Source organism: Schistocerca americana, chromosome 3 (assembly GCF_021461395.2).
Source record: "Schistocerca americana isolate TAMUIC-IGC-003095 chromosome 3, iqSchAmer2.1, whole genome shotgun sequence".
Taxonomy (NCBI): Eukaryota; Metazoa; Arthropoda; class Insecta; order Orthoptera; family Acrididae; genus Schistocerca; species Schistocerca americana.
The window spans coordinates 269,601,404-269,625,412 of record NC_060121.1 but is presented as its reverse complement, the minus strand read 5'-3'; the positions used below and the strand labels follow the sequence as shown (position 1 = coordinate 269,625,412).

Below are 24,009 nucleotides of genomic sequence, written 5' to 3'. Positions count from 1 at the left end.
GCCCAGATTAGTACTGTGAATGCAGAAGGTTCAAGGGGCCTAGTTTTACTCTGCTGCATCAATGGAGAATATTCAGTTAGTATATCTTGGTAAGTGTATAACTGCAAGATCTGTTAAATGACCATGTATTGAAACGGCCGGCTTTGGAAGCTTTTAGCTGCATCTTCAGGTAGACATCTGAGTAGAAACATGGAGAAAATGTAAAACTGAGGCGTCTTTTAAATTGTACCTCTAACGTAACTAGCAAACTATATGCGTGGGTTGGACAGAAAGTATATTAGATTGTATCTAGCTGTTGTAAGCGACCTGTTCGACAGACCGTTGATAGTTTTGGTGTGGAGTGATTCAGTGCTCTGAGGAAGTAAATATTTGTTTGCGAAGCAAAGTTTTTTTTACTCTTACTGAGAAGTAAAGTCTATTTATAATTTACATAGCACGTAACTATACTTATTCAGTGATAATATAGCGCGGAACTATTAAGACTCCCCCTAGTCTCTTTGCTGTAAAAAGTAAGTTTATAAAGTACAAGTGTACGACCACTTTTCTTACAGTCTCTGGAAGTCTATCTTTCTACAGATGGTTGCGGGATCTCGGTTGTTCAACGTAAACCTACAGCGGTCTAAATTTCCAATTGCTATTTTATTTGAGAACCAGTTTCAGCGCTATATTACATCATCTTCAGGTCCCAGACCGGCGTGTAGGAAGAATTCCAGCACTGGTCCAGTCAAAATAAGGCCAGCATTCAGTGACTGATATCTGTCGATTTTTGACCCAGGTATCCCTTCGATCATCACTTGCTATCGCCAAGTTCTTCTACACGAAATGTTGAAAATACTCTCATGGTTGTGTTTGGTTAGAATGTACAGTAAGTTGAAATTTGTAGGTTTACGTCCAGTGTTTTTAGTTCTAGTTGAACGAAGGTAATATTGACATGTGACTGACTTCATTGCTTATGTTGACATGCAACTAACTTCATAACTCTACTAGCATCAACCACGTTTTGTGTTCATCACGGATTTGGTGTGCTCTACTGTGGAGGTTTTTTTGATTTGTAGCGGGAGAGATTTCTACAACGACGGTGACACGAGAGGGGGAGCTTGAAGCAACTAATCGTCATCTTAGGCACCATTGGACGTTTAACCTCACGCTCGAGACTGAGGGAGACCTAGAAGGACGGCGACACCTTACACCCAAAGCTCCAGATGTCAGACAATTACATCAATACAAAACATTGTATATCCATAGAGTATCAACCAAAACACCGATATAGTTTTTGCTATGCGCTGTCGTCCAGGAGAACGTACGTAAACATTAAGTGGTAACTACCGCATGACTTACGGAGCACAGGAAAAGCATAAATGTGAGTGTCTATCGTGTGGAGCTCCTGTGGGGAAATCGATAAAGCATTAGTTCGTCGTACCAAGGGTCTCGGGTTCGAGCCCTGCTCATGTCGGATTTTGTTTGTGTGCGACAAAATGTTCCTGACGTGTAAGAGGACTATGCGGACTTGATAGACGTACGGCGGTGCTGCCATCTAGCAGACAATTATTGTTTTTGTTATTGGTAATAAATTACTATTAGTGCACTCGCAGGTGTCATGCAACTGATTCTTTATTCTTCCGTTCTGCTTGTTTGTCTTTATTCTGTAAAACTACAAATGTACTCTATAAGTTTCCTACTTTCAAATAAGCGAAAAATAGCGGACTGCCAATGGAACATCGATGTAAACTCCGAATAGTCCATTTACATGTCAGGAACACGTTGTCTCATATAACAGTTTCACAAAAACTGGAATGACCAAGACACGAAGGTGGGACCGTTGATACGACAAACTAATGCTCTGCCAGCTTCCCCACGGGAGCTCCACAGGAGGCGCTCACAGTTATGCCTTTCCTGTGCTTCGTAGGTCATATGGTACTTATTACTTACCGTTTGAGGAAGTTCTCCTAGACGATAGCGTGTAGCACAAATAATATCGGTGTTTTGGTTGATACTCTATCGGTGTACGGCGTTCGATACCGATCTAATTGTCCGACATCTGGAGGTTTGGGTGTTAGCTATAGGAGGAACTTCGTCGTGCACTTGACGATAACCCTAATGTCAACAGTAAGTAATGTTGATGATATGACTGGTGGGTGCTACATGAGAAGCTGCTGTATCCGTACCATGTGTAGAAACTGAGCTCTAACGTGGAAATACTGTGTTTTCGGACTCAAGTCCACGAGAGACATTTTCTTCCTCTATGTGTGGGGAATGCTTCCTGAAAGTTAAATCCCGTGTATTCTGCAAGCCACTGTGAAGCGCTTGGCGAAGGGCACATCGTACCGCTACTGTCGATTTTCTGTCCTATTCCATTTGCGTATTAAGTGCGAGAAAAATGACTATGTTTCTTTGTACCCGCTTTGATCTCTGCATCTAAATACTTATAATATGTGACATCCTGAAGATGTTCAACTCTCATCTTGTAATCAGATAGCATTCTCTCTCTCTCTCTCTCTATGTTCCTACCTCCATCCCTTCTGTAAGGCACGTGTTCTCAGCGGTCATGTAAAGAATGTTTTTATATGTACTGTGAGTGACTGGTGCTGTATGACTGATGAGTTCTAAAATATGTCTATCACTAAAGGAAACCAAAGAGAAGTTTGAATAGGAACTTAATACCCAGGGACAAGACATGAAAAATTTATGGAGTGGCGATGGCACTGTAACTCTCTCAGAGACGGTAAAGACTCTGATGATAAGCTGAAGTGAATGGATCTTCTCTTGAAGAGAGGTTATAGGGTGAACATCAACAAAAGTTAAACAAGGGTAATGGATTGTAATAAAACTGTAAGATCATCCAGGTGGCGTACAGCATACGTCAGATTGGTATGCTTGGATCTGCAGATGATTAGCATTTCAGCGCAATCGCATGACGTAGGTAGCAGTAATGCCATTTACAATCAGCACACACGGTGATTCTTATTAACGTTTAAGAAAAGTGGAAAGCGACGTTGATTTATCCTAGACAAGTAGTTTAATGTAAGACGCAAGGGGCTACAAATACCGGAAATTCACAAAAGTGGATGACAAATGTTGAAGATGTGACGTCACCAGATAACGTACTTCGCCGCACGCACAGCAGTAGAGCCTGTCGGTCTGTCGCACCTGATTGTCCCAAAGCAACTCGAGTATTCACGCCGTTGTGGCTCCGAGCCTCTGTGCGCGATTTCAACGCGTGAGGGTCAGGGTTCGAGTCTTGGGTCTAGCAGGCAGTACTTTTTTGCATTAGCCAGTTATGTGCTTACACTGAGGTAAGATTTTATTATTTTATTTACTGGTCTCGTGATCCCCGCCGGTTAATTACAAAGTTCAGTAAAACAAAAGTCTACCATATCGTGTCACACGTAAATAAGTTTAAGTTTCCGAACTACGTCGCTACCAGTAAATGATCTACATGTTATTTACTAAATAAAGTCTGTAAAGGAAAAAAGAAGGAAGAAAAGGAAATAAACACAAAATCAGAACAAGTTTTGCTTGGCTACAGTGAGGACAATAATTTTGTAACTTCCACGTTTACAACAGATCACATTTACAAAAGGTTTTCGAAAACGGAGTAGCCTAGCAGAAAGACGTGTAGCACTGCCCCCTGCTGGCGAGGTTGGGATCGACGAGCGAGGTACGTCATCTGGTGACGTCACAAGCTCAACGTTTGTCATCCACTTGCGGGGTATTTCCCGACATTTGCGGCTCCATGCGTCTTACATTAAAGGACTTGTCTCGGCCTCATCTACGTCACTTCTGGGTTATTTAAACGTTAATATGAATCAACCTGTGTCCAAGCAATGACTGCGTAGGTGGTAATTTGGAGAGCAAGTGTTACACTCCTGACATGTTAAGCCCGGTGGCTGCGCCCTATCTTCCAGGTCTCACTGACGTTCTCTTTCGACAAGACAACGCATGATCGTATATTGCTCTTGTTGTCCTGACCTATCTCGACACAATTAAGGGGGGACGTTCATGAAACTAACTGAAAATGTTAATTTTCAGTTTATTTCTTATTTTTTATTATAACTCATGGACAACAAGTTCGCGAAATTTCAACGATGAAATCGCATCCGAAGTGCCTGAAAAATAAATGTGTGACGTGATCTTTGTACCACTTCCAATTTTTGGAACAATACTTCAGTATCAACTGTGTGAAAAATGAGTCTGTGGATTACTTTCAAGCAAATTTGCACGAGATACACTTAGAAGGATGTGATACATACTCTTTGGTTTTATAGATCATCTGTCACTCTGTTCGGTATCTTAGCAACAATAACGATCCAGCTGCTTTGTTTATGAAGAAGCAGCTCTTGTTTCGCCTCGTTTTCAATTGCTACAGTTGTCAGAATTGCAACTTATAATGCAGTTCTTGCATTTGATGATGGGAACGTAGGGAGGATGAAGGTATTAGAGAGAATGGGATCTAAGGCAGCAAATTTCCCCCAAGACATCTTGAGCAAAATAGATACAGCACCTTTCTGCAACTGAGAAGTCGGTTGAAGACCTGGTGAAGGTAAGAGGGCAGAAAACAAGAAACCAGAACAGAAACCTTGAAGGGAAAGAGGACGTTAAGTACAAATCTGGGCCCTTACGAAGAGATGACATAAGGAAAAAAACCGTACTGTTGAACTTTTAATTGCATTTTCTGAAAATTACGTTTTGTAAAGTTTATGTACCTTTTTCTCAGCATCTATGAAGACTAGAAATATGATATTTTGTACCCTTATTTCTACAGATCAAATAAGATCTCGAGAGTAAATTTTGAAATTCTGAGTGTGAGCTGAGATATGGGAAAAAGAGCTTGAAATTTTGCATGGATTTTGTGTTGTACTTACAGAATTATAAATGAAAAAAAATTGAAATTTGCTTATTCGATACATTCAAAAAGTATCATGAGAAAAGCTTACAATTTGCAAAAGGATTAAACAAAGAAAATTTTGCAGAAATCTCTAGAATAGTTTCTGAGAAAAAGTTGCACATATTACTTTTAGAAAATAAAAAAATTTTAATTCCATAAAAAATGTTAAATATATATAATCCAATAAACTTACTGTGTTAGTTTAATGTTAAGTACGGTAGAAAGTTTCATTGCTGTATCTTCAAAATTGTGAATTTGGTGCATCTTTTAAACTGAGTGTGTTTTTTTCATGAACGTGCCCTTTAGAGATTCGGGCCGACTGCACGAAAGAACGTTGTACTTTCTTGCTAGAAAACAGGGTTCCATATCCTGCTAATAGGAAAACACTTGTTTCCATTAACAAAGTTATCTGTGAACCTCATCTGATATGACTCCTTATAAATACCGTCCCAAGAAACCACATATATCGGCAATTATCGGGACTCGGCAGATTTCATCCCATGTACCTCGTTTAAGCAATGTCCCGAATCCGCGGAATTTTCTGGCTGTCGTGGTCTTGTGTGATGGCAATGTTCCATACACATGTATTGAACTGTGTCGATCAAGCCCTCTGACACTGACACAATTTTGCACGTGCCAGGTTTCGGAAGTCCCAAATCACCCTTGACGGGGCCGAGTACAATCCTAACCTTGGCAGGTGGACGGAATACACTTTTATCTCATTGAAATTCTTGCTCTTAAAGGATATGCCCTCAGAATGAGGAATAAAGGCCTCAGATATATGCTCCAGTTCATGCACCTTCGAGGGCGGTACAAACTCCATAGCCTGATCAGTTTTCTCCTCGAAGTACTCGTCTTCCTTAAACGCAGTTGTTAACTATGGAAGTAACTGTGTACGACAATCCGAGTCGGAAATGCCGTACGCTCTGCGTGTCAGAATCATGAGGACGCCACTGCATTGGCCGTGATAACTATTTGCATGCTGATATCGATCGGTATGTGTGGACACTATACCCCACACTACCCTAGCAGACTACAAAAAAGTCCACGCATGAAAATCAAGTCTTGTATTGTTCCTGTTACAACGTGTAAGGACAATAAGCGAAATTCCGTTATTTACTATCACACTTAGTGTTCCAATCTTAACAGCCAGTAGTGTAACTTTAAGCTTAAAGATTTCGGATTTAATGAATAACAGCGACTGTTTCCCTGCGTCGACAAATTGAGCGCCAGGTTCCAAGCTTTAGTTAAACACAAGGCCCCACCCTGTTGATTAAATTATCCACCACTCTAATCTCGATCTCCCCTTTATTACACGACGCCTGCACTGGAACGCTTGTGTCTTTGTATTTCGTTTCTCGCTCACAGGGGAGGCGGCGCTCGGCTTCGATTCAGTTGGCTACTTGAGTCACCAATTGCACTGACTCCCTTTACATCCTTCTTCTGAAACGTACGGACACAGTCGACATTAGCTGGGGAAATAAACTCCGAAATCATCAGTTTCACCGAGAAAGTTAAACAACAACTTCACATTTATAATACTTTTATGTTTGTTGTGCCCACCGAATACTATTGTAGTCAAACATAAATGTGGCAGGATGAGAACCCCCTATAACCGAATATAGTTGCTGTTACTGAGGTAGCACGCTTGCACTCACATCAATAAAGTTTAGTGACAACGCCAAATACGTTTAGGGAAACTACGTCAAAACTGAACCCAAGATAAATCAGCAACAGCTTTCGATGACTTATTTGAAGGTAATATATATTCGTACCTTGAGTGCGAAGGTGACTCGCGACAATGTTAAAAGTTCACTTGCGGTAGTCTTGGAACGCCGGTCTACTCCTGAATCCAGTGAACAGTTACTAACATAGTTAGTAGAATGCCCAGTTTGGCTCTTCTTGGTGGTGGCTGTATGTAAATCCTGAAGCTGTCTTAAGGCGCGGTGTTGATACTATCAAACTAACTCAGGATATACTTTGGGCGATGATGCTGACAGAACAGTCGTGTGTCCGCTGATATCCCCGTCTGGCGGATAGACGTCCAGTTGGGATGCACACTGGTGTGCAGAACTCAAGGACGAAAGTAAGTTTCCCATGATCTGACGCTGCCAAGTAACATACTCGACGAAACTTGGACCATTCGTAGAAAAATCTGGTACATCGTAGTACAGAAGATAACTGAAAGAAATGACAAATTGTTTTTCGGAGACAATAACTACACTGAAGTCATCGCGATTTACGAGGGTCCTCTGGACATTACAAAGGAGGGACATGGTTCTTAATAGAGCGTATGATTACCACTGACTGTAACGAATGCTCTGCAATATGCTCCCGATTTGGCCACAACATTAGCAAGGAGTTCTTGTGGTAGGGAGTTGTGTTTCCCTCCTGCGTGGTTCACAACTGCTGGATGGTAGCATTCCACATTCACCGGTCAATGTTATTGTGAGACTGTATTCCTTCGCCGTAACTGTCTTTTCAGGAGCGCAACGGCCCTGGGTTCATTTATATGGATGGTGTCGTGCGACCGCATTGAAAAGCGTAGTCGGAGGAGCTCTTGGAAAGAGAGGATATTCGGCGAATACCCAACTTAAATCCTATCGAACAGGTGTGGGATGTGTTGGGAAACGTATTGCGTCAAAGATGATCCAGCAGTCGTCAGCCACACTGGTGGCAGAATGGAACTTCCTGCCACAAGACCTCTTTACCAACTTTGTGGCCAGAATGAGAGCAAATTGCAGAGTATGTATTTCTCTCCGTTCTGATCATACACCACATGAGGGCCGGCCGGAGTGGCCGAGCGATTCTAGGTGCTACAGTCTGGAACCGCGCGACCTTTACGGTCGCAGGCTCGAATCCTGCCTCGGGCACGGATGTGTGTGATGTCCTTAGGTTAGTTAGGCTTAAGTAGTTCTACGACCTAGGGGACTGATGACCTTAGATGTTAAGTCCCATAGTGCTCAGAGCCATCTGAACCATTTTTTGAATCCCGTGAGGAACTTTGCAGCGTCTTTTGTAATGTCATAAATCATAAATCTCTGTGGCTTCAGTATAGTTGTCGTCTCTGAATAAAAGTGTCGTTTCTCTTAGTCTCACTAAGCATTTCTTTCAGTTACCTTCTGTACTATACTGGAACCATTCTTTTTATGTATGATCGAAGTTTCATCGACTTATCTTGTACTTGGCAGTCACACATAATTGGGAAGTTACATTCGTCGATAAATTTTTTATGTCAGTGTGATTGTCTGATGTTGTATTGTATTGCATTGTATGTTAACCGGGAGTCTAGAAACGACGGAGAGGCACCGTCCCCGCCGCAGCCTCAGTGGTCCACAACCCCACGACGACTACCGCAGTCCACTTCACCCCTCCATCACCCCACACCGAAGCCAGGGTTATTGTGCGGCTCGGCCCCCGATGGACCCCAAAGGGAACGTCTCACACCAGACGAGTGTAGCCCCTGTGTACGCGTACGTGGAGAACTTGTTTATGCAGCAATCGCCGACATAGTGTAACTGAGGCAAAATAAGGGAAACCAGCCCCGCATTCGCCGAGGCAGATGGAAAACCGCCTAAAAACCATCCACAGACTGGTCGGTTCTCCGGACATCGACTGAAATCCTCCGGACGGATTTGTGCCGGGGACCAGGCGCTCCTTCCCGCCCGGAAAGCCGTGCGTTAGATCGCACGGCCAACCGGGCGGGCTTGTGTGATATTAGTCGGAGGTGTAACATAGCGCGTGTTGTGTTGAGATCTCTATGGTGTCTGCCAATTATGTTCTGTCTTTCTGAGGACTGGGCCTGTATTATGACGTTCTCTGTGTGTACTGCTGTGTGTCTTACCTTCTGGGCCCGCATCTCGTGGTCGTGCGGTTGCGTTCTCGCTTCCCACGCCCGGGTTCCCGGGTTCGATTCCCGGCGGGGTCAGGGATTTTCTCTGCCTCGTGATGGCTGGGTGTTGTGTGATGTCCTTAGGTTAGTTAGGTTTAAGTAGTTCTAAGTTCTAGGGGACTGATGACCATAGATGTTAAGTCCCATAGTGCTCAGAGCCATTTGAACCATCTTACCTTCTGGTGGAGAAAGCAACGTTACAGATACTTGTACACTTCTAGGCATTGGTGAAGCATACATGGGAGTAAAAATAAACAAAAACAAGAGAAAAACACGAGGAAAAATTAAGTATTTCTTGTTTTGTACTGAGTGAAGGAACTGTGACACCAGTCAGCCTGCTGGAGGTTATGTATTGCAGATCTCTCTGTACAATAGTGGTCGTCACACATTCAAATCGGCGGCGATGTGATTAGCAGTAGACCATCAATCGCCCACGTATGGCTCTGTGGAGGCAATGTGACGTCCGTTCGTTGAACACTTGTGGTCCTCCTGTAAGGCAGTTCATGTGTGTGGAAACACTGTCTCTGCTGTATTGAACAACCACCATAGACATTTATGTCCCCAGAAAACAGTATTGCAGTGTTACAGCCAGGGTCTCCCACCATTTATCGCCCCACTTTCAGAGTCAGTCAATCCGTTACGTGCTGCGCGTTTGTGATAGACTGCTGAGATATCGTGTTTACACTAGCACCATGTGCAACAACGGATGTCAGAGACGGTACCTCTTCAAATAAGACTTTTGACCACTTACTTTAATTTGAAAATCCTGTATTGTATGTGGTGGCACTGAAAAGCATTGGGTTATTTGGAAGGTCACGCCAAATCTGTAGCTCTACTGTAAACGTGTTATCAGGAATGAAAATCTTCAGCATCGTTATTGGACTTTCCTCGGATCGGAAACACGTCAAGACGTAAGGTGAGGCTTCGAGGTACCCAGTGAGACAAATTCGATAGGCTAAATCGGACAGGGCAGTTCATGACTTAACAGGATATGTTGGTCAGGGCGCTAGTAGAGCAAACAATTTCAAACTCAAGGTTGAGGGGAAACTGATACAGTGTTTCCTTCAATATATATGTTGGTAAAAATATCACGACTCGAAAATCTCATTGTGGTAAAAAAACGGACATATGTATATCGAAATAGCTGTTTTTTTTCTAGTATGCCTACTTGTTTGTAAGTGATGGCCCAAATTTTTACATTGTTACTTCGTTATGTTCCTACACCTTCCTCTCATCTCCACAAGCCAACCTATGGTGTACATATCGCAGTCGGTTCATTTTCCTCTCATTTCTATTCCGTTGCCATTGACAGAGGCGGCGCAGTGGTGAAGACACTGAACTCGTGTACGAGAGGAGGGCAACTCAAATCGCCGTTCGGGGATTTAGACAATATTTTCGAGGTGAAGCAAAAAGTAGGAAAGTTCACACAAAAGGAAACGTACCTTTCTCTGCCCTATCCTTTCCAAATACGAGATCGTGTTCTATCTCTAATGACCTCTTCGTTAAGCTATATAATCTTTCTGCTTCTTTTTTCTTCCATTCCCGTATGGAACGCGAGAAATTAGACCGCCGATACCTCTAGGTATTAGCCTGAAGGTCTCTACTACAGTCGATTGAGATGTCGCAGTGGTTTAGACAAGATTCGCAGACGCGTGTGGACCACGGCTCAAATCCATAACCGGCAATCCAGATTTACCATTTCCATGGCTCTCCTAAAGCGCTTAAGACAAACAAGGGGGTAGTTTTGTCGAAAGGAAAGCAGCAGATTTCTTTCCCAAATCAGAGAATGTGCTCTGTCAGCAATGACCTCAGCGTCGACTGGGTGTTCAACAACCGTCTTTAGGCTTCCTTTTCTCCATTCCCGGACGGAACAAGAGAAGATGGACTGTCGCCGCATCTATAAAATGGTTCAAATGGCTCTGAGCACTATGGGACTTAACTTCTGAGGTCATCAGTCCTCTAGAACTTAGAGATATTTAAACCTAACTAACCTAAGGACATCACACACATCCATGCCCGAGGCAGGATTCGAACCTGCGACCGTTGCGGTCGCGCGGTTCCAGACTGAAGCGCCGAGAACCGCTCGGCCACACTGGCCGGCGCCGCATCTATATATGAACCCGAACGTCTCTGATAGAGGCGCATCGTTAGTACACGAGATGCCAGGGTGTTCATTAATAATGAAAAGTGACACCTGCGAGAGTACGTAACAATTGAAACAAAAATGTTGCAATAAGCATGGGTCTAAAAATGAGCCGTCTGCGACACATTTGCGAATGTGTGGCTGTGTGGTTGCGAGCAACCCCTGATATCAGTATGAAATACACTGCTCTGCAAAACTTAAGGACGAGATAGATGAAGTAATATGGCATATTAACTACTCAATGGAAATAAATGAAAGTGCGGGGGCATGTTGCCAGAGGTGACCTAGTAGCGCACAGAAACCTGGACGGCACATGGTGTGAAGTCAACGTGACCATAGCGCCAAATGGGGCAGGCCACGAAACACGAGGCATTAGAGGGAGTGTGAGAAAACAGTAGATTTTTGTTTAAGCGCGATTCGAACTTCGTGAGCAGTTCACATCACAGTTCGAGAAATCGCGGGGTCTGTACGATATTTCCACCGGCCAGCGATCTAGTAACTTTTGTTGGTACTATCGCAACGACATCTCTTAGTGTCTTTAATGCATTATGGATTTTAATAACAAAAATAACGGTGAAACATGGACTGAAATATCTTCTTGGATAACAACGGCAACTAACAAATAAATAAGAGTATAATCATGGTTCTATCCAATTCTCGAGCTTTAGCACGTCATGCGATCTAGTGGCGTCTGAGTGTACTATTTCGACGACTGTTCTTGGTGCTATAATTTATTCTCTCGACGGCAGTTACAGTCACTTTATCGCTATATATTTCGTTTGTTGGACAATAAATTCTTGATTAATACTCTTCCGCCTGCCTTTGTGGCCGAGCGGTTCTAGGCGCTTCAGTCCGGAACCGCGCTGTTGCTACGGTCGCAGGCTCGAATCCTACCTCGGACATGGATGTGTGTGATGTCCTTAGGTTTGTTAGGTTTAAGTAGTTCTAAGTCTAGGAGACTGATGACCTCAGATGTTAAGTCCCATAGTGCTTAGAGCCATCTGAATACTCTTCCTTGTTTGATCTCAATGTTCTCATCTTGTTTTAAACTGAATTACATCTGGTAATGATTTTACCTATTGTCATCGTATGTGAGCTGGGAATGACTTGCTCATTTGCAGTCCACTTGTTACATCACATCAGGAAATAAATCATGGTACTGGGTTCAGTGAAGTCACAGTTTTTAGAGAATAACATTTCCGCATTCACGTGTTACCTTTAAGTAGTTTCTCACGTATCCGCGGCCGTCTCGTCGCTCGAGTGAAATGTCACGTGATTCTTCGAGCAGGCTCGACCATCGCGAGCATCGTTTGCCTAGCCATAGAAGACAGTTAGGGAGTAGTTACAGTTTACTGTGGTTGTTTCCTTCATTGCAATATGGCATGGAGACAACGTCTGGATGACTTCACAAGGGGAAGAATCATTGGGGAATTGAAGGATAGACGAAGTGTGACGAGTGTTGCCTGAATATGGTATTGCTCCCAGCATTGCGTGGATAGCGTTCCGAATCGTAGGCACTGCTGCTAGAAGGAGAGGAAGTTACTGACCAAGGTCAAGTACACTGATCAACCAAAACATTATGACCACTGCCGACCGCGACGTTGCATGCCATCTGGTGGCGTTGTGGGCACGCGACGCATATAAAAAAGATATGTAAGCGGAACGGACACGGACGGGGGATCACCCTACCGAGGATATGGGGTGCAAATGGGGAAATCCATTGAGATTAGCAACTTTGACATGGGGCAAATATTTATTACGCAGAGCCTGTGAACGAGTATCTCGAAAACGGCGAAGTTGATCGATTGTTCACGTGCTACTTTCGTGAGCATCTACGGAAAGAAGTAGAAGGACAGTGAAACTACCACTAGGCGCTAAATGGTTGAACGTCCACGGCTCTTCACATAACGTGGGGCTCGGAGGCTTGTCTGCTCTGTAAAGCATGCTACATGGTGATGTGTGGCATCTCTGCCGAAAGAACGCAATACTGGCACGCACACTTGTTTCGGAGCACACCGTTCATCGTACATTGTTCAACTTGTAGCTCTACAGCAGATCACTCCTACGTGTTCACGTGGTGGCCCAGCAACATCAATTACGACTACAGTGAACACGGGATCATGGGCATTCGACCGCCTATCAATGGAAACATGTCGGCTCTTCTTTTTGCTGTCTTAGATCGGTGGTCGCGTCCACAAACGCTGTCATGGAGGTGAACGGCGGCTCGAAACGTGCAGCGCGCCACGGAAGCAGGATGGTGGGAGCATGATTACGTTACGCGAGACATTCTCCTGCGCTTGCATGGGACCTGTAATAGTAATCGAAGACACCGTCACTTTTTATCACAGTGATATTGTCTTTGCGTCTTATTGTTAACAGTATCTGTCTTCTTTTTATTCAGATTTTCGCCTGGTGATGTAACTTAAAATTACAAAACCGGTCTTGCCTTTAATAAAGGGTTTGCAACAACTGAAGCAGTTTATTCAACATGTAAACATGCGGCTGTGGATGCCCGTCCAATAAACTGTTACTTTACCTGAATTGAAAACTTTTTGATTAAGTTCCCATCTAATTGGTATCATATTTCACCCATGATCTACCTTATCGTAAACTACTGCACTGCATCCGCGCGTTGCATGTTACAATTTGTTGTACACTTGTAACTGCTAAGCGAGGTGTTCCACGTGTCGTCCTCGCATTCAGCTGCAACACCCTCCTCGTTCTCCAGTGCGTTACGAATTATTGCAGACACACCTAGGCCATCTCGTGACACACTGCTAAACTGTATAATTCAGTGCTCCAACTTTCAGTCGTTTCACCGGGAATGCAGTACATTTCAATTTTTTGCAAGAATCCTATAGAGAAAAATCTAATCGACTGAGGGCAGTTGATTTTAGAGGCCAACGTATAGCCCCTGGTCATTCCATCCATCTTGGACCATTTTGGCGTCTTGGATATTGTACGTCAGCAACAAAACGTGCCTGTGCACCAGGTTGTATAACCCCCCTCTCCGTCCAATATTACGCCATTCACAGAAACTGATATTACCCTCGTCCATTTTCTTTCTTTAGAAGACTGTATGACCCAGATGACCCAGTCAGACTGAGACCATCATCTTGTACCTCTAAACACAAATTCACTGAGAAAAGCTGTTTATGTGGTGACTTATGAACAGCATATGGATATACTTCAAGCATAGCCCAATGAGAAAGAAGCTTGATAGAAAAATTTACACTTCAAATACATTTGTACTGTCTAGGATAACATATCATACTGAACTCGTTGGACAACCATAACCACACTTTCCTAATTATCTCGTAAACGTTTCGTTTGCGGACCCATCTATATTACTAAACCGCTATATCGGATCCCAATACCTCTAACAGGTTGCCTATGCAACGGCTTCAAGGGGCAACGAAAGCCTGATTTTCTATATTTTGCGTAACTATTGACCGAAATTAAAAATTTAAAATGCTGTCGTAATCTGCTCATCTGAAGTATAGCGCAACAACTATTACAGTTAGAAACTATGTGTTTGTCTTGAGGAACCGAAACTGGCGGTGGTCAAATACTCAGACTATATTCATCCATTATTTAAAAATAAGAGCAATTCGCGACTTCCAACAAACTTTCCACATAATTTACATCTACATCTACATGGATACTCTGCAAATCACATGTAAGAGCCTGGCAGAGGGTTCATCGAACCACCTTCACAATTCTCTACTATTCCAATCTTGTATAGCACGGGGAAAGTGTGAACACCTATATCTTCCCATACGAGCTCTGATTTCCCTTATTTTATCGCCGTGATCGTTCCTCCCTATGTACGTCGGTGTCAACAAAATATTTTCGCATTCGGAGGAGAAAGTTAGTGATTTGAATTTCGACAGAAGATTCCGTCGCAACGAAAAACGCCTTTCTTTTAATGATGTCCAGCCCAAATCCTGTATCATTTCTGTGACAATGTCTTCCATATTTCGCGATAATACAAAACGTGCTGCCTTTCTGTGAACTTTTTCGATGTACTCCGTCAGTCCTTTCTGGTAAGGATCCCATACCGCGCAGCAGTATTCTAAAAGAGGTCGGACAAGCGTGGTGTAGGCAGTCTCCTTAGTAAAAAATGTTCAAAGGTGTGTGAAATCTTATGGGACTTAACTCCTAAGGTCATCAGTCCCTAAGCTTACACACACTACTTAACCTAAATTATCCTAAGGACAAACACACACATCCATGCCCGAGGGAGGACTCGAACCTCCGCCGGGACCAGCCGCACAGTCCATGACGGCAGTGCCCTAATATCGCGCGGCAGTCTCCTTATTAGATCTGTTACATTTTCTAAGTGGCCTGCAAAAAATTGCAGTCTTTGGTTAGTCAAACCCCACAACATTTTCTATGTGTTCCTTCCAATTTAAGTTGTTCGTATTTAGTTGAATTAACGCCTTTTAGATTAGACTGATTTATCGTGTAAGCGAAGTTTAAAGAGTTCCTTTTAGCACTCATGTGGATGATCTCGCACTTTTCGTTATTTAATGTCAATTGCCACTTTTCGTACCATTCAGATTTTTTTAACCGTTTTACAGTTTGTTTGTTTTGGTTTTCTGATGACTTTATTAGTCGATATACGACAGCGTCATCTGCAAACAACCGAATACGGCTGCTCAAATTGTCTCCGAAATCGTTTAAGGAACAGCAAAGCTGATATAACACTACCTCGGGGAACGCCAGAAATCACTTCTGTTTTACTCGATCACTTTCCCTCAAATACTACGAACTGTGACCTCTCTGACAGGAAATCATAACTGAGACGATATTCCATAAGCACGCAATTTCACTTCCTTATGAAACTTTTTCTCGTTTACACACTCCAAAAAATTTATGACAGGAAAAAGTTTGTCGCTTACTACGTTTCCGCTGTTCGTACAGTAAAACTTCGGCATCACATACGACGTTTTAATTTATTACTGATTTAGTACCGACTATTCGCAACACAGTTTGGAGACTGTATCCGCGTATACCACTGAATGTACCCGCAAAATTATGTCGTTGTGCGACACATTGTGCAGCTTTGAGACGCGTAAAAAATTAGCTTTTCCTTAAAATGGAGCGCAAATTACCCAGACCATATTTTATGTAGTGTTTAATAATGAGACCATTGAGTGACTTGAACCATAGCTTCAAACCATTCCAAAACTTTTTCTTGCTTGGATGCTTAAAGTCAAATATGTAACACCATGACTCATTTGTAAAGTAATCAGACGTCCGAAGCTGATTTATACAAGCGAGTTCGATATTTTAAAAGTAAAGTCATATGTCGCGAATAGCTGGGGTACCCCGTAGGGCATATTCAGCTACGTAATTGGAAATTTTTCCTCTATTCTTAATGCCCGCAGTCAGCTTTCTTTCTAGAAGTACACTATTGGCCATTAAAATTGCTACACCACGAAGATGACGTGCTACAGACGCAAAATTTAACCGACGGGAAGAAGATGCTGTGATATGCAAGTGATTAGCTTTTCAGAGCATTCACACAAGGTTGGCGCCGGTGGCGACACCTACCACGTGCTGACATGAGGAAAGTTTCCAACCGATTTCTCATACACAAACAACAGTTGACCGGCGTTGCCTGGTAAAACGTTTTTGTGACGCCTCGTGTAAGGAAGAGAAATGCGTACCATCACGTTTCCGACTTTTATAAAGGTCGGATTGTAGCCTATCGCGATTGCGGTTTATCGTATCGCGACATTGCTGCTCGCGTTAGTCGAGATCCAATGACTGTTAGCAGAATATTGAATCAGTGGGTTCAATAGGGTAATACGGAACGCCGTGCTGGATCCCAACGGCCTCATATCACTAGCAGTCGAGATGACAGGCATCTTATCCGCATGGCTGTAACGGATCGTGCAGCCACGTCTCGATCCTTGAGTCAACAGATGGGGACGTTTGCAAGACAACAATCATCTGTACGAACAGTTCTACGACGTTTGCAGCAGCACGGACTATCAGCTCGGAGACCATGGCTGTGGTTACCCTTGACGCTGCATCACAGACAGGAGCGCCTGCGATGGTGCACTCGTCGACGAACCTGGGTGCACGAATGGCAAAACGTCATTTTTTCGGATGAATCCAGGTTCTGTTTACAGCATCATGATGGTCGCATCCGTGTTTGGCGACATCGCGGTGAACTCACATTGGAAGCGTGTATTCGTCATCGCCATACTGGCGTATCACCCTGCGTGATGGTATGGGGTGCCATTGGTTATGCGTCTCGGTCACCTCTTGTTCGCATTGACGGCACTTTGAACAGTGGACGTTAAATTCAGATGTGTTACGACCCGTGGCTCTACCCTTCATTCGATCCCTGCGAAACCCTACATTTCAGGAGGATAATGCACGACCGCATGTTGCATGTCCTGTACAGGCCTTTCTGGATACAGAAAATATTCGACTGCTGCCCTGTCCAGGACATTCTCCAGATCTCTCACCAATTGAAAACGTCTGGTCAATGGTGGCGGAGCAACTGGCTCGTCGCAATACCCCAGTGACTACTCTTGATGAACTGTGGTATTGTGTTGAAGCTGCATGGGCAGCTGTACCTGTACACGCCATCCAAGCTCTGTTTGACTAAATGCCCAGGCGTATCAAGACCGTTATTACGGCCAGAGGTGGTTGTTCTGGGTACTGATTTCTCAGGATCTATGCACCCAAACTGCGTGAAAATGTAATCACATGTCAGTTCTAGTATAATATAATTGTCCAATGAATACCCGTTTCTCATCTGCATTTCTTCTTGGTGCAGCAATTTTAATAGCCAGTAATGTATGAGAGTTGTGTGCGTAAGAGTATCTGTTCAGTGTGGGTGACTAATGTGTGTGTGTGTGTGTGTGTGTGTGTGTGTGTGTGTGTGTGTGTGTGTGTGTGCGCGTGTTGTTTGGTGTTAGAGATGATGCTAGAAGGGAGACCCTCGAAGACCGCCAAGTGGACCGTGACGGATGGATCACCATCAACAGTGTCACATGCCGCCACTTTATGGGGCACTGCGGGGACGTTTGGAATTTAATGCAGGACATTGGCGTAAAGACTCGTGATCAGGGGCTTTACGCCACCATCCCTCTGCAGTAAAGGCAAAGGGAAGATTGTCAATAGAGCGCAGCGTACCAGGACAGTCGCCCATTCAAAGACTGACCACGCCCGACGAAGCTTAACTTGGGTGATCGGACGAGAACCGGTATAGGCTGCTCGGCACATGTTGACGATTCTTTAAAGAATCTGGGGTTTGACTCTTCAAGCCTTCCCGGGGGTTACTGATATTTATTGAAGCGCTTTTGCCTCTATTATCGAATACTTTCATAAGTGTCAATTTTCACTGTTAGATCCTGTAAATTGGAAGATTTAGTATGTCTGTTTACTCTTTTTGGGATGCGGTGGCGCAATGTTTTGAGTAAGACTCAAAACGATGCTGTAGGCCTTTCTTGCAGCGCCTCTCATCCACCCCCCCCCCCCCCCCCCCCTCTGCAACTTGTGGAGCATTTTGTGTCTGATCATATGAACACAAGGCGAATCGCGCAGTTTCTGACAGTACAACACAATATGTCGCTATGCGATAGAGCATTATATCTGAATAATTGAATTCTACTCTTTTCACGAATGTAGTGCTTTTATTTATTGTGTGTAGTCATGTTGATATTATGAACATTTTATTAAAGAAAACATGACAAACGAATTCAACAAAAAATAATCAGTGTCGGTTGCAAAATTAAATAAATAAAAAACCGTTTTGCAGCCGAGACTGCCTATTCTTTCTTGAACATCCCAAGAGATTACTGTACATTAGCCGTAAGCTGGAGTAGTGTGATTGACAAATGAATTTGTAATAAAAGATTTAAAAAAATTGTAACTGTTGTATAGTAGACACATCGGCGAAATCAGTGATGTAGTTTTGTATAGAATCGAAGATAATGTTTGAGAGGGTAAAAGGAACTCTTTGGAGCACTCACGAGACACACGTTATTTAGCTGCGAGTGGTAAAGGACACCACACCAGAGTATGGTACTCCGGCGCAGCAGCAACGCGTGCGGGGGTTTCATGTGTTTGCGAGAGGCAATGCATACTCCGAGGCCCAAAGTGCAGTTGTGATTTATAATAAGGCGTCAAGAGGTTTCAATGGAAGAGCACCGTTGGGCCATAGCACGTACAAGGAAAATTCGCATTTGGAACCGAAGTATGATTGCTGCTCCCGAGCTACTACTTCGAGCATAGTTTGGTTCAGAATGAAAGATCTAATCATTTCAGACTTTTAGTTTTGTAGAAGCCTTGTCAGTGTTTTGAGTTACTGGGACTAAATAACGTTTTTGTGAACTTTATTCATAAATTTACTGTCATCATCAACCCAAATCATCGTCATATAGAAAAACGTCCATGTTGTCTTGTCCTAAGTTCTAGTCACCGATCCGCCGACCGCGTAATCAAACGATATCGGCCCTTCTCGTGTACTTATGCTCATTAATTACATTTATTCGTGCCGAGAGCCAGATAATTTTGGAACACGGTATCGTTATTCTTCCAGTTACGTAAAAGTTTCATGACCAAGTAAATAACTAAGTCGCATGTGAACATCTTTATGGACCTTCAGACGTTATGTGGTCTGGTTGGTTGGACGATACGGGAGAGAGGATCAAATAGCGGGATCATCGGTCCCATCGTATTAGGCAAGGATGAGGAAGGAAGTCGGCCGTGCCCTTTCAAAGGAAGCATCCCGGCATTTGCCTGAAGCGGTTTAGGGAATTTTGTGTGGTCATTTGCGTATAACAGCTGTCCTATCACACTTACCTTACGCACCACTGACGTTACACCCACTTCATTTCATGCATCCTGTCTTTCCTTACGTGGCCAATAACGTCTTTATTTAACAGCAGTAATACCTTGAACTTCCCAGACCCCTGTGCGTTGCTATGATCTTTTTTGTGGCGCTGTCCTAACGTTCTTTTTATTTTTGCGGACGAATCTCCAATCTTGAGCTGCCCATTGGTGAGGTATTCCAGTTCCGCGACTGTTAACTCTGACTCACATCGTTCGCTCGCTCTGTCCGTTAAGGTTTCAACACCGCGCGTTTGCCCTCCATAGACGGGGACGAAAATTTATGTTTCAACAATAACTTTATTCGTGTGCGGCGTTATAGCCCGAAATATTTTAAAAATTGTGTCATTTCTGGACGTGAAAGTTTGCATTTTATGAAATCTGGAAGTCACCTGAGCCCCTAAGTGTATTGCATTTTTGATCTCATAAATTAACAAAGTTAACACGACTAACATTTTTGAAAACCTTTTTCATTCCTACAGCAGAATTGTTCCGTCTTTAGAAAATTCGTCACAGGTGAGTACCTAATGTTCTTTCGTGTATTGTAATGTTTGACACCTCTTTCGGGAGTGCGGTGTGAAGACCTAGTATATTATCACCCAGCTCTGCCCGTATTATTATCGAAGTGAAGCATTGGTGGGAACTCTTGGCACAGGTTTAAGTTCACATCGTCTCCACGAGTTTTGCTCACAGCAGATTTCAGTACACATCGTATCCACGAGTTTCGCTGTCAGTAGATGCATTAGGTGAAACACCTAGAACGACTGTTGCTATGCGAACTTCTCACAATCACTTATATAGACCGACCTGGATCTCATCTTTGCGACGAGTGTAACCAGACAGCGACATTACTGCGGTATTATCGAAAGCTTCTTAACAGTGATACACGTGATGAAGCGAGAACAATCACCAGGGCCCTCAAGCGCCGAAACTTAATTCTAGATCACATCTGGCATTTATTTCAGGTAATCGGCGATGTAATAAAGCTGTTAAAACTATAGGTATCTGTACAATCACCAAGACATGGGTAAGGTCTGCGTCCATATAAAGAATGTTGGTCTGACATGTCACAGTAGCATAGTATGTTCTATATGATAGATCCAGTACGTGCATGATCAAGAGCCTTTCCCCTGTCTCCATTCTCGTCGTAATTCTGAGCGACAAAATACCCAGTATATCTTCGTAAGTTCCCTGTTTCTTCTAAGGTGGCCAGCAAAATTTTATGAAAAGGTTACACGAAAAGTGTCTGATTAGTTGCTCTTTCAGCTGGCACTGCATGTTTTGCAAAACCTTCTAGTTTAAAATTTCTAGCGTTTTCTTTTAAAAAAGAAATATATATATATATATATATATATATATATATATATATATAAAAAATAAAAACGACACGTTGATATTAATGTAAGTTTTAACAGGAAGTCAGGACAAGCGAGACACATTCTGCTGATTTCTACGTATCACGTTTTTACTGGACAAGAAGTGGGATGGAACTGAGTATGCGAAAGCAAATTTTGGTATTGTAGAGAATTCGCCAAGGGAAAGTACTTGCATAGCACATCGCGATGTTAAATTACGGAACTTCAGATTATGGCCGCCATATATGATATCAATCCACACCACTTTGCATTGTTCCCCTTCTGCGTTTTACCTAAGACGTAAGGCTGAGGGACACTATCATGCTTAAAATGAGAGATAGGGACCTTGAACAATAGAATCCTTAGACAGCCATTCACGGCAATAAGGTTTATGATCGAAAAGTCAGGTAATTACTGCAAAGCATTAAAAGTCTATAGTTTGCAGCGACAGCAGAAAATGTGATTTAAATTCTCTCTAACCATCACATTCACTGAGCTTTACGAAAGACTGGGTAACAAATGTGATTTATAGCTTGAACATAGACAGTGGTTCAGTCTTTTGTCCTTGGAGAGATTTGTTTGCAATGTGGTCGTACACATTTGTGTATCCCACGGTCCAAAACTAGAAGTGCAGGATTGCTGGAAAAGTAGGCTACATCCTAGTTATTGCAGAAAAATTGCACAGTATCAAAGAGTTGCATCCCTTTAGCTTGCTTGAAGGCAGATGTGAAATCACATAATATTATATAGACTCATTGCACAAATTCATTACCTAGACGAACAACAATGGAAGTGTCCTTTCGTATTTGGTATACCTGTCTGTTGTTCGTAAATTTTACATCCAATTCTCTTACACGTTTCCATAGACACAAGAAGGGACGGATCCTAAGCAGAATATTCTACTTATCTGCGGTTATGTACACAGATTTACAATACATCCGTCCAGAAAGATATTCTCAATGGCTGCGGTACGTATATTATAAAGAAAATTCTAATGCAGACCTCAAGGAAGGATGTTATGGGTGGATGGAAGTTATTGGGGTCGCTGCCCATTAACAAAGAAGAGCATAATTTGATACTCGATTATTGCAAGGGATTTTTACGAGGAGGAGGATCTGAAATTTGGTGTATTCAGCCGCGAGGCGCCAAATGGGATTGTGAGGAAGAAGCATAACTGATGAATACCCAACTGACCAAAGACTGAATTTCGACCAAAAGCTAAAAGAACCGTAAAAACTTTCGAGGAATACTCTAATCCTACCTCCTCCAAATGCGTGTACTTCGCACGTGATTTAGCCATTCGGCTATGCATATTAAATTATGTATATGCTACACGTCACACGCAGATTTTTACAGGTTATACGCTGGAATATCCACTCGATGTCCTCGTACAATATTTGCTTTATCTGCTTGATTGAAAGGTTATTGATGCACATAGGTATGACTCACTAACTATTTGTATAAACATCACACATGTGAGTTCAGTCCAAAATCATAGCTGAACGAATTGTATTAAACGTTTTCAGTTTAGTAAAACTGATTGATTTTTTTACAGATTCTTTGCAGACCATAATAATAATAAATAAGTTATTTCTTGTTATTGAACATGAAATAGAGTTTCTGATACTGCTATCTTCAACTTTGTTGATAAGTACGAGTTTGCAGGAGTTCGGTGACTCGATGAAACAGCTCAACCCTGTTAGAGCTGAAAGCAGTCCGTTTGCTTAGTAAACAACGCTCGTGAAGTCTTTCGATGCTTAACAGGTTCTCTGAGAGAAAATGTTTATAGTCACACTTTAAATGTATGAAATGACTTGCGGTTTCGACTGCATTATAACCACAAACCTACTTGTGAATGCAAGTTCGACGACTTCACACCAGCAGATGGCCCAACGATGAGATTCCGTATCGTAATCGGAAGTAATTTGATAAAATTAAGCCTCTAGTATAGACGACAGCAAACAATTTCTTCCCTTGTGTTGGCCGATAGACCACCCGGTAGTATACCTGGGATATGTATTATCTGACATTTGAGGATTGGCCATCATTTAAAGCGCCTTTTCGAGGAGAGAGGTAATGGTGCCGTACGCCGAGAACTTGTTTGCTAGCCATGTAGTGTATAATGCCCGATTTGATTGACAGCGATGGACTTACTTTTCGGCTGCGGCGAGTTCCAGTTTCTCCGGGGGCGGCTGCTGCACAGCATTGGGGGAGGCGGCGACGGTGGTGGGGGCGGTGGAGGATCCGGCCAGGGAGGCGGCGTTGGAGGCGGTCGCGGCCGGGGTGGCGGTGGCGGCCGCGGACACCGAACCGTGCACCGAGCCGGAGGCGGACGCCGGGGGCGGCGGCAAGTCGTCGGGGGCGGACAGCGGCGGCGTCGCGGGCGGACTCGGCGGCGACTTGTCGAACTCGGCCATCGGGGCCATCATGTCGGAGGACACGTGCGTTAGCGACTCGTTCTCCATGTGTGCGCTGTGCCGGCTCTACTTGCTGCTTGCCACTTGCCGCTTGCCGCTTGCTGCTTGCTGTCCCCGCGAGGAACGGACGCCGACTGCCGCTCCGGAGACGCTGTCCGGCGGGCCCGCCGCCAGCGCCTCCCGCGGCCGCGCCGCGAAACTCGGTCCCGCGGGCCGCGGCTCACACACGCCGTCCGGCCAAAAAACGCACCTGCGGACTGCACACTTTCGGCGCTCTCCACTTTTCCTTCCCCTGGGCTGCCTTTATCCACGCTGCTTACACGCATTCTAGCGTTCGGGATTCGATTCCTCGACCGTGCAGCTCTCTTCCGGATGCGACGGGTAACTTTCGAACTGGAGAGAGATTTCCTGCAACACACCACTGTCAGAAACAGCTCGTTACACAAAGTATTTTGTTCTTT

General features: G+C 43.6%; 1 protein-coding gene across 1 annotated transcript in view; it reads right to left on the bottom strand.

The window, feature by feature from the left end:
* Window positions 1-23,668, bottom strand: part of LOC124607475 (heparan sulfate glucosamine 3-O-sulfotransferase 4-like) — a 274,870-nt gene extending 251,202 nt beyond the window's left edge. The window contains exon 1 of the mRNA XM_047139832.1: window positions 23,286-23,668. Within this exon, the coding sequence (XP_046995788.1) occupies window positions 23,286-23,596 (311 nt within the window). The 5' untranslated portion in view covers window positions 23,597-23,668. The remainder of the gene's footprint in view (window positions 1-23,285) is intronic.
* Between the last annotated feature and the right edge of the window lie 341 nt (window positions 23,669-24,009).